Here is a 10,558-nt window from a genome sequence, read left to right as displayed (position 1 = left end):
TTTGGAAAGGAACAAAAGATGTGTATTAAGGAACAGTTTGCAACTATTATTACAAAGAGTTGAGGGAGGTGGTTACAAAGCTTTCCTTTGCTTGGATTAGATTCCTCCACTCCTGTTTTCAAGAGGAGGCCACCACTAGCAGGGGAAGAAGTGTGGGTGGGTGGGGAGTTCTCCCACCAGGTCATTTTGCAAGGACGCAGAAATGTCCATTCACGTAAATTAACAGACGTGAGAACCACGTTACACATGCCCACTGCACACTCACCTAGTAAGGCTCCCCCACTGCAACACACACAAACCACACACACATTATGAGACAATGGATGGTTTCATGCTTAAGGCAGACCCCAAGTGAGCACCCCAGGAGCCAGCACTCACACAGAGGCAACCATTCATCAGGACTGTTGCCTCCAGCATGGGGACTGTGTATGCGACAATGCAAAGTACAGAGGCCACACATACAGCTCCCAACATGGAAAATAATTCTCAGAATTGCCCTTCCTCATGTACGCTGATTAGCTACACAGTGGCCTCCTATCAACTATGCAAAGTGTGGTTCCATGATCGACATTTCCACACAAACCCAAGCTTCTCTCCATTTGGAGATGGTATTTTAATCCTGTGACTGACCTGAGTTAAGAAGCTTGGTTTTCAATCAATCTTCATGCACATGCCTGTCTTTAAAAGACCTGGACACACATCTCAGAAGTGATAGGTGTTATACCTATATAACTTGCTCTAAACCAGGGATGTGGGGCCTGTGTCTTCCCCTCCAACCAAAGGAAGCAAAGGCTCAAGGTCGGATCGTGACCAAGAGTGCCAAACCAAACCCAATCCATTTTACGACTCCCAGATTATGAGTGTAATGCAGCCTTGTACAACCTGGTGCACTCCAGATGTTGCCAGATGCTACCTCAAATCACTCCCAAACTGCATGGCCAATAGCTAGGGATTGTGGGAGTTGTAGTCCATCTGAACCTGAAGGGCCACACATTTCCCACCTCTGCTTTAAACCTTCTCAGTTATCATGTTACCTACCTCCTCTCTAAGGGCAATAAACAATGCCTACTTAGTCATCTCATAACACTGCCTTTTACATATGAGATTCATTAAGCGCTTTTGTTGAGAGAACAAATGAGAGATCCACCTGCTGCCTTTTCACCCCTTCAGTCAAAAAACTAAGCTTCAACCAACAACCCTGAGATTGCCTCCACACCCAACTGCTACAAGCTGAGCAGCACAACGAGAAAAAATGTAGTGAGCCTTGTGCCACTGAAATAAAGTAATTTTTCATGCTTCCGCAGGAAGCCAACTGAAGTAGAAAAAACTGTACCCTCACAAACTCGCACTCCATATACTGCCTCCCCCCACAACTCATTTCTGTTCCCTACAAAATCTATTTACATAACATTTTGAGGGTGGGAGCCCACATGGGCACACATACACACAACGGGGGCACATCTGACCCCCCCCCCTCTCTAACATGCGCTCACACACCGGATAAGGAAATGTGGTTCTCCATCCGCCAAGCAGCAGTCATGGCTTGTAGAGAAGTCCCTGTCATCGCTGGCTTAAGTGAGAGACAACGTAGATGAGGCCCACCAAGAGTAGGCCACGCACGCCAACCATCATGAGAAGGAGCAGCAGCAGGATGGACATGACTGGCTCCACCACCTGGTTTCCAAGGTTCCACGTGAGGAATCCCATGTTCACCAACTGTTGATTGATGTCTGAAAGCAGTGAGCGCTCCCCTGGCCTTGCTGCATCCTGAGGCGGCGGCTGCTGCTGTTGGCGGTAGTGTTGTTGTGGAGCAGTGCCTGTGTTCATGTTGAAAAAACCCTGCGGAGGAACCCCAGAGAAACAGAGTGAATTCATGGCACCAGATCCAGTTTGACAGATACAGTAAAAGTTATAAAGAGCCAGAATTGCAGCCATTTGGGTTGTTCATAGATTCCAAAGGGCAGGTACTACCATAGAGAGAGTTTTGAGAAATGAGGAAACTACAGAAAAACTTACAGCCCTCTTCGGTGAGCATATTCCACAGACAACGTTTAAAAATATTTTTAATTTCTACTTCATCCTTAAAAATAGTGCAAGGCATTAAAATGCACCAGAAAACTTAATTTTTTTAAAAAACCAACATGGTTTAAGAAACAGTAAGCTGGCAATCCTATCTATGACAGCTGGACTTAAGATGTCAAAGAAGTCTCCCCGCCTACACAGAAATGGAGCCAGACACAAAATGCTGCAGTGTGGATTACTCCTGTTTTCAGGATATCCCATCCTCCTCCCATTCCTCCCTCATGTTCTGTCCCTGGTTTCATTTGCACTATACATTTGAAGCAGTATCATACAGCTTTTTCAGTCATGGCTTCCCCCAAAGAATCATGGGAATCGTAATTCATCAAGGCTGCTGAGAGCTGCTGTTCCTCCCTCAAAGAACTAAAATTTCTAGGGTTGCCTGTGGAGAAGGACTGACAAACTCCTCTGACAATGTCCCACTCCTGCTCCAAATAATCAAGTCAGTATTTTGTGACCAGTGAGCACACTCAGTACTCACCAAACTGTTTTTTGGCCTCCTCTCTCCCGCCCCCCCTTAATCTTTCCCACCCCACCCACCCAAGGCTTTTCTTTTGAACACACATCTACAAACCTTGGTGTTTCCCTGAGTCTGTTGATAACCCCTCTAGGATGAGAATGGTGTTGTTTTTGATATGCAATGACTTCAGAGAACTAAAACCCCTATTAGTATTGATGATTCACAATTAAGGCTGCCATGTGAACCCTGGCTAGGCAGCAACATAGGCCCTACAGCATCCACAGCCCTGCTGATCGTGGCAGTCAGGCCAGAAGGGTGGGCAAATCTGCTGCACCAGTGACAGCAGTGGGGACGACTCAGGATCCAGCAAGTTTCTTCTTCCTGCCCCTGGAGGACCCCATATTGGGTCTTTCTGCAGGCTGCCACCTCAGGAATCTCACCGGACAGCCTGCATATTTGCAGATGGAATAGGGAACTCCACATGGGCAGTGACTGGCAGGGTTAGGAACTGTGGTCCAGTCCAACTCCCCCTCTCCATCTCAAGTTCAGTACAAAGGTGGTTCAGATTACAGTGCCCAAATGCAATTCTGTGCATGCTTACTTGGAAGCAATCCTGGCTCAATTTTGCAAATTTACTTTAGAGGAAACATGCGCATGTACTTAAAAGGGTAATCTTTGAACAGATCGACCAAACTTCAGAATTAAGCATCCATTTGCAACAGGAATATTGAAGCCTTTCAAGTTCCTCATATAATAATTCCCAGCAAAACTGAAACACCACATAAAGGTCTTCTCCTCACCGGCCGAGAGGAGGTTCCTCTGTTCTGAGTGCTCTGCCGCACTCGAGGGTCATCGTCTTGTACGATGTCGCCATTGGCCAAAATCCGCACCATCTTTAAGGGTTGTGTGGTGTTTGTTTTGCCACCCCTGTTAACATAAAAAAGAAAAGAGTTTTGAACAAGCTCCAACTGTTGTCTTAGGGAAAGGAGTGCAGTTTAGAGAAGCTAGGACATATCAAATTAATATACATGAAGGCAGTGCTTTATTTCTTTAAAAAAAAATGTTTAGGGGTTCTCTTATTTTCCTACTCATATTGAAATACTACCCCTCAATGAGGCCAAACTTAGATTCACAAAATGTTTAGGGGTATGCGTACCCCCAGAAAAAAGCACTGCATGAAAGCACATTTTTATACTCTCTATTAGTTGCTCCACGATTAATACTGACACCCCCTCTTTTCATGGTCACAATGGCTAAGGCAGATTGGAATACTTATCACACTTTTCACACAATCCTAAACTGTACGCAAAAAAAATCTATTCCATGGATCATTCATATAGAAACACGGGGGGGGGGGGGCAAATTACCAAAAAAACCCAACCAGACAAGCCCTTTGACTAGCAAGAAGAAAGGCTGATTCACACACTCCTGTACAGTAGAGCCATCATCATCCAGTTAAAGTGGATTAATCACAGGACTCTTTAATCGATTAAGTTGGCACACACACCGTAAGAATGAAAATGAAAAGAATGCTTTGCTTTTAGATGATGCATGCATTTGTCGCAAGACACCATCTTGGAAAAGTTAATCCCTCCTAGCTGAGAGAGAAGAACAATTAATCACAGTCCATTTCAAGCAGTGACCCTAGGCACAGTCAGCAGGGAGCAAGTCCCATTGAATTCAATGGGGCTAACTTCAGACTAAGCAGGGATAGGACTGCACAGTTGATGAGTCAGAAGACTTTTAATCGTTTAATCCAATTAACTGACAAATGGCTGCAGCCTGATATCTAAACAGAAAGGTGAAAGTCTGTCTCTAATTCCTTGGACGATTAACAGAAATCACAAAGGGCAGATTTTAGAGAAAGCTCCACACATTTGATTAGACCCCAGGGCTGCATCTGAATATAGATTTCTAAGCACTCAAACAAACCTGGGAAACAGTCCCATAAAAGCAGTTATGCCATGGTGCAAGACAGTCTGATGCTGGTGACCTGACTACAGTCAGGAGGACCATTACAGATTGATGGCCCATGCATATCTTTTATTTTTGTTATTCTATTTATCAGGCACCACCTTTCACCAGAGGCAACTTAAGGCAGCTTCACAAAAGCACAACATAATGTACTTCAGGAGTGAGATGAACATCCAAGTTCCCCTAAAAAAACACTCAGGCAGATTCACACAGTATTAAGCCATAAGCTAGAAAAATCCCCAGACCCGTTAAAATTTCTCACCTACAGCTTGAATTCACCAGGCTGCCTTAGACACGCTACTTCTATCAGGCACAGCTCTACAGTTGCAATATTGACCTACCTCGCATGGGTAAGAGTTAACAAGCAAGCAGAAAACACAGGTAGCAGAATTAAGGGACTCACTGCTACGAGTTATGATAACAGAGCTTAGTTGCTGTTTTTTAATGTGAAGTGCCCTAGAATGCCCAGCCTCGCCTTGGGAGGAAAGGTACCCCTTCTGACAAGGAAACGGGCACACTGCACATGCTCGCAAAGCAGTTATTCTTGCAGCTGCTCCAGGGCAGACACCCAAACCCCCTCGGATAAAGGGACCAACTTCCCGCGCTGCATTTGGCTCAAACAAAATCCTGGCAGGTAACTCTACCCTGCTTTAACCAAGGGGATCCGCATTTCTTCGGCTGCATCTTAGGATTCTGCGTTTCTGACAGAGCTGCCCTTTCAGAGGATAAAGCAAAAAAAAATTGGCGGCGGGGTGGGAGGGATGAAGGAGCAGTTAGAGATGCACCACTCGCCTCTTTTCTCCCCCTCCGGCTGGTGCAAAACGTCTCCGGCCGCTGCTCCTCCAGCTGCTTCCTCTCGACTGTGACACATCTGAAGCTTGGCAACTTCCTACAGGCTGTCGGCGCCGGAAGTTGCAAGCAGGCGAGGGAAGGGAGAGGCGCAAAGCAAGATCCTGCGGCTAGAAGCGTTTGCAAAACCTGAGCAGCCCCCTCCTCAGGCGCCCTCCGTGAACTGCAGGTTGCTTGACGGCAAGAGAGCTCGCGCTGGCGGACGGAAGGAAGTTCTGCTGAACCAGGGCCTTGCAGATGTTTTGGCTGCGGCTGGTGGGAGGGCCAGGCGACCTCGGGATGGCCGCGTGTTCCTCGCCCGCCCCCCGCCCCGGGTAAAGGGGGGAAAGGAGGGCAGGGCTCCCCTTGCACCTTTAACCGCTGGGTAGAAGAGAGAATTGCAACAGGTGCACAATATACCTGTTGACATTTTCCTCTTCTGAAGGTTCAGGAGACTTGCACTCTTTTTTCCTTTACGTGGTCATCATAGCTGTCAACGTTTCCCTTTTTTTAAGGGAAATTCCCTTATTCCGAATAGGATTCCTCGCAAGAAAAGGGAAAAGTTGACAGCTATGGTGGTCATGCTAGTTATTGTAAACAGATGTGGGCTGGCCCTACCCACTTCTCTGTCTTTAGGAAATATCCGGGGTGCAGAGGTCAGCAGGAGACCCTTTTAGTGACAAGTAACTAAATACATAATTGGCTAGTTATTGCAGATCAACCAACTCTTGAAGAGAGTGCCTTACACTAGGCAGAGAGAAGCAGCTGCCTTAAGCAGTACAGTGGTCCCTCGGGTTACATACGCTTCAGGTTACAGATTCTGCTAACCCAGAAATAGTACCTCGGATTAAGAACTTTGCTTCAGGATGAGAACAGAAATCGTGCTCCGGCGGCACAGCGGCAGCAGGAGGCCCCATTAGCTAAAGTGGTGCTTCAGGTTAAGAACGGACCTCTGGAACGAATTAAGTACTTAACCCGAGGTACCACTGTATTTAACTTTCTGTATTTTTACTGCCACAAAGTGGGTGTAAGGGCGTTTGGATGATTTTCTGCCTCAGGTGCCAAAATAACTTGATTCATCAGATTGTGCTAACATGGGGAGGGGGTGTCATTTGCTTCTCCGCTTCAGAAAGTTGAACCCAAACTAAGTTGGTTGCAATTCCCCTCACCCTTGAAATCAGTGGGACTTATATCCTAGATTAAGTTCTACTAACTTAGCTGTAGTAAGCACTACTGAAATCAGTGGAGCACATTACTGAGTAGGCATATATAGGCTTAGGCTGGACCTAAGGCGAAGAGTTGTATTCAAAGGACCAGGAAGATCAATGTTGTATTAGTGCAAGGATATAGGGGGAGGCAGGGCACATTGATGCAAGGAGCACATTGATACACCAACAATATTTCAATATCGAGAAACGTTATTCGTGTCGTGACATCACTAAAACCTGTCTATACATGTGTGAGTATGATAGTTGCGAATGCGCCGCCCGCCAGTTCGCTCTTGGTGTTTGACAAGAGTAGGTATGTTTTTAGCGCAGCCAACTAAAAAATTACGTGAAATGTAAAAGTGTTTCAACGCTGTTTTACGTCTTTTAGTTAAGATTTAAAAATACCAAAGGTAAGTTATCCCACTCAGTAATCAGGATTACACTTGATTTTTAAATAAGTTCAGTGGTTTTATTAATAACTGTTAGTTTTCTGAAAATGTCTGTTGGGGCACTTTGATGCACTAAGACATGGGGCACATTGATACGTATAAAAGTGCCCCGCTAGTGTACAATAGTGCCCCAATATACAAGTTTGCATGAAATCTCTAAACTGATTTCCTACTCATGAAATTTGAAAAGAAAAACACTTGTTTACTACGTGGCCAAAGTCATTTCTAAATATAGTATGACAGATTATCAAGTGTCATATCTCAGGGAAAAACCAGGATCTTGTATGTTTGCCTTCACCATTGTAGAAGATAAGGCAAGAGTTGATTTCAAGGATGTTGTTTTGCAGTTGCCAAAACCTTATCAAATGGCACATCTCGAACATCATCTCTTTATACTTTTTCTTTTGACTTCAGTGGATATAATGTGCAATAGAAGCTAAACGTTAATTATCTTATTTTTTATAAGCATTTTGTTTAAATTACTATTTTTTGGCTACCTAATGTGAGTTCTCATACTTTTTAAACTTTTTCCAAAGTTTTTTTTAAAAAATGGATAGGTGTTTGAGGAAAGATTAATATAAGTTTTGATGTATTGGTAAGAAAACCTGCCATGGTCTATGATATATGTGAAACACTGTTAGTTTTGATACGTAATTTAGTTTTTAAGTAACGAATTGTAAGGCTGGTTATGATCTCTCACAATAAAAATTGTTTTTTCATTAAATTTCTGTAAATTTACAATTTTGTAAATAAATTACAATAATTTATCATTCTCATACAATTTACGCTTTGTATGAAAGTGCCCCATCCACTGTTTCAAAGTGCCCCGTAGCTGGGGCAGAATGATACAAAACCCATTTTTCACTCATGTCATTATATTCTCATTATCGTCTAACTTTAATTGTTCTTTTGATTGCTATCATAATATTGATTAGCAAATATTGATAAAGCAATTTTTTTATTATTTGACACATTTTGTTACATAAAATATGAGATTGAATTTTTCTGCATCAATCTGCCCCACTTCCCCCTATCCTTTCACAATGCAGAGCTGTAGCTATGGGGGGTGGGGGGGTGGCTAGCCAGATTTTTTTACCACCGTGAAGCCTCCAGGGGGGCACCATTGAGACTCCCAGCCCGTGTGTGTGTGTGTGTGTGTGTATGCAAATGTGTGTGGGAGTGTGCCAAACTGGGTCTTTGACCCGGGTAAAATAAAGCCTAGTTTCGTCCCTGCACAATGGAATGGTTTCTCCCTCTCCTTCCCCTGTGTGCCCCCTAAATCTGTTCTCAGAGTTGCCTTAATCTTCTGGAGTGGATTTGGGGGTGGCATGGGCCAGTTGCCATAAGAGGAGACTGGGGAATCCTGCTGCACTGGAGTTAATCCTTGCACTAGTACCAATGTTGAATACCACCCAAAGTCTACAATTTCTGCAGATATAGTTAATGCATTTACAATTTTTTCTCAGCAACCAGAGCTGGTGGGGAGGGGTGGGCATCAAAAATTGTTCAAGTGATATATGGATTAAATGAAGTCCTGGTAGAAAATCCATTGCTTTTTCTTTTGTGCGAAAAGGGGATTCCAGTACAATTCAGGCAACCTGAAACTTTGCCTGCATGTGTGCATTTTTGCTCACTGCGCAAGTGCAGGAATCAACAGTAAGGGCATGAGGGCATATTAATTTTTCTCAGTCCCAGTATATCTCTCATTTGTTTAGGTGAAGCCTGTTTCTGCTTCATGGAAACACCAGTGCAAAACCATCTCTTGGGGTCTCCCTTGGCATACATCTCCTCCTTAGGGGGAAGCAAAACAAACCCCAAAATAGGTTTTAACAAAGACACACTGCTGTAGGCCCACATTGTGAGCCTGAACGACAGAACTAATCCTTTTAACACTTGGCTGCCTTTCTTTGCTAAATTGGGGGGGGGGGCTGAAAAGTAGGGAAAGCAGGCTCAAAGTTTGGGATTGCAACATTAATCCCCTCCCTATGCCTCAGAAACAATACAATCATTTCAGGAACACATTTGAGCACTTTAAGTCTCCCATACCTCTCACTTCTAAAGCTGACTAGAATGCTAAAGAGTCAAGACGCCCTTTGGTCTGTTAAGAAACCCTCCTGAGATTCAGTTTTCAAACCATTTATGCAGCTCTAGAAAATATAATCTTGATCCCTGAATTGTACTTGAATGCTCACTTATATCGTAGGTTCTGCCAGTATTGATCAAGTTAGTAAGGGGGTGACAAATTTAGCGCAGCGCGGGCGGTTCCCTCGCACAATGCAACAAGCTGAGGAGGTGTAAAAAATATTAATAATGACAAAAATAAAACCTATATTTATATAGGTGCTTACTGAGAAAATCCATAAGAAAAGCAACTGTACCAAAAGGAATTATTGTGAAATTTTATTGTGCTGTTTCAGTTCACTTTCTCTCACCCCTTCCGCACCCTTCAACGTGATGTTAACGTTAAGTTTTGAGAAGACGTGGGGTGTGGGATGTGTTGAAATATTCATGACACACACACACTTGTAATCATAGAGTTGGAACGGTCATCTAGTCCAATTCCCTGCAATGCAGGAATCTTTTCCCAATGTGGGGTTCAAACCTGTGACCTTAAGTCTCATGGTCTACCAACTGAGCTATCCCAGGTCCATATTTCTCTTTTAAAAAGAAGTACTCCCTTCAGTCTCAGCCCTCTGGTTTAAAATTTGCCCCTGCTAATCAACATTTGTACCCTAAATAGCCAATAAATAAAAACTTTACTTGATTCCCCTTCCAATTAAATTGATTCATCCTTTCAACTCTTAACGCCTCTCTAGCTCTGCTTACAGGTCAGGCAGAGGTACTGCTAAAAGTGGACTGGCATTCAAGTGCCTAGCTCAGAAGTAAGCACAGAGATTTAGCTCTTCTGGCTGGCACCATGGCTTTCAACATGAGAGGGATTTACAGGCAATATTTTATAAACTAAGACAAGCAGTTGTATCAGAAGTGCCCTTGGCAATCATAGTATATTGTATATCAGAGTAGCCAGAAGGTGCATTGAAGTTTATTAGTAGATTTAATTAAATTAGTGGTTTGCAGTAGCTCAGCAAGGGTTTCTGATTCCCAGTAGTTTTAACAATACAGTAGCAACAACAACAAAACTGTTTATTCTACCTAAATAATGTGGCTGAAATGAAGAGAGCTAAGCAGGAGTGGATGTCTTGTGTGAAACAGTAGTGAGCTCAGTTCAGTTTTAATACCAAACACAAATTCCTAGTCTACAACGAATTCAGAGGCACTCTGTTCCTAACTGTATGCCCTTTGTTCCTGGCTCTGGTTTCTGGATCCTGGAGTTTTCGTAAAAACCAAAGTAGATCAGGCATGCCTCCCCACCTCTCTTGTTAGCAGTTGTAAAGTACTGCACTTGAGGTTCTTCAAAGTGTTTCACATGAACATTATCTTGTAAGCCTTTTAACTAACCTGTAAGATAGGTCAGTATTATTGCCCTTATACAGGATGGGAGTATTGTGGCTGAGAAACAGCTTCCCTTAGGCCAGCTAGTCAGTTCATTGCAGAGGTGA

At 43.7% G+C, this 10,558-nt stretch overlaps 1 protein-coding gene across 2 annotated transcripts; it reads right to left on the bottom strand.

The window, feature by feature from the left end:
- FAM241B (family with sequence similarity 241 member B) lies at positions 1–5,434 on the bottom strand. 2 transcript variants are annotated; one of them, XM_083503270.1, is made up of 3 exons: positions 5,306–5,434; positions 3,340–3,466; positions 1–1,839 (listed from the first exon to the last, which is right to left on the bottom strand). In XM_083503270.1, the coding sequence occupies exons 2-3, from the start codon at positions 3,430–3,432 to the stop codon at positions 1,561–1,563; spliced, it is 372 nt and encodes a 123-aa protein (XP_083359396.1). In that variant the 5' UTR covers positions 3,433–3,466; positions 5,306–5,434; the 3' UTR covers positions 1–1,560. The 2 variants fall into 2 exon arrangements, with proteins under 2 accessions (XP_083359396.1, XP_083359397.1); XM_083503271.1 differs by having other exon boundaries at positions 4,776–5,380.
- Between the last annotated feature and the right edge of the window lie 5,124 nt (positions 5,435–10,558).

The sequence above is a fragment of the Podarcis liolepis genome, assembly GCF_965112155.1.
Source record: "Podarcis liolepis genome assembly, chromosome: 5".
Taxonomy (NCBI): Eukaryota; Metazoa; Chordata; class Lepidosauria; order Squamata; family Lacertidae; genus Podarcis; species Podarcis liolepis.
The sequence above is the reverse complement of the archived record's forward strand: the minus strand, read 5'-3'. Positions and strand labels throughout refer to the sequence as shown.

Bases quoted from the DNA above. Each gene is read 5' to 3' on its own strand.
- FAM241B (XM_083503270.1), bottom strand. From the start codon at position 3,432: ATGGTGCGGATTTTGGCCAATGGCGACATCGTACAAGACGATGACCCT. The intron at 1,840-3,339 runs GTGAGGAGAAGA...GTTCCTCCGCAG, and splicing joins GAGGAACCTCCTCTCGGCCG to GGTTTTTTCAACATGAACAC.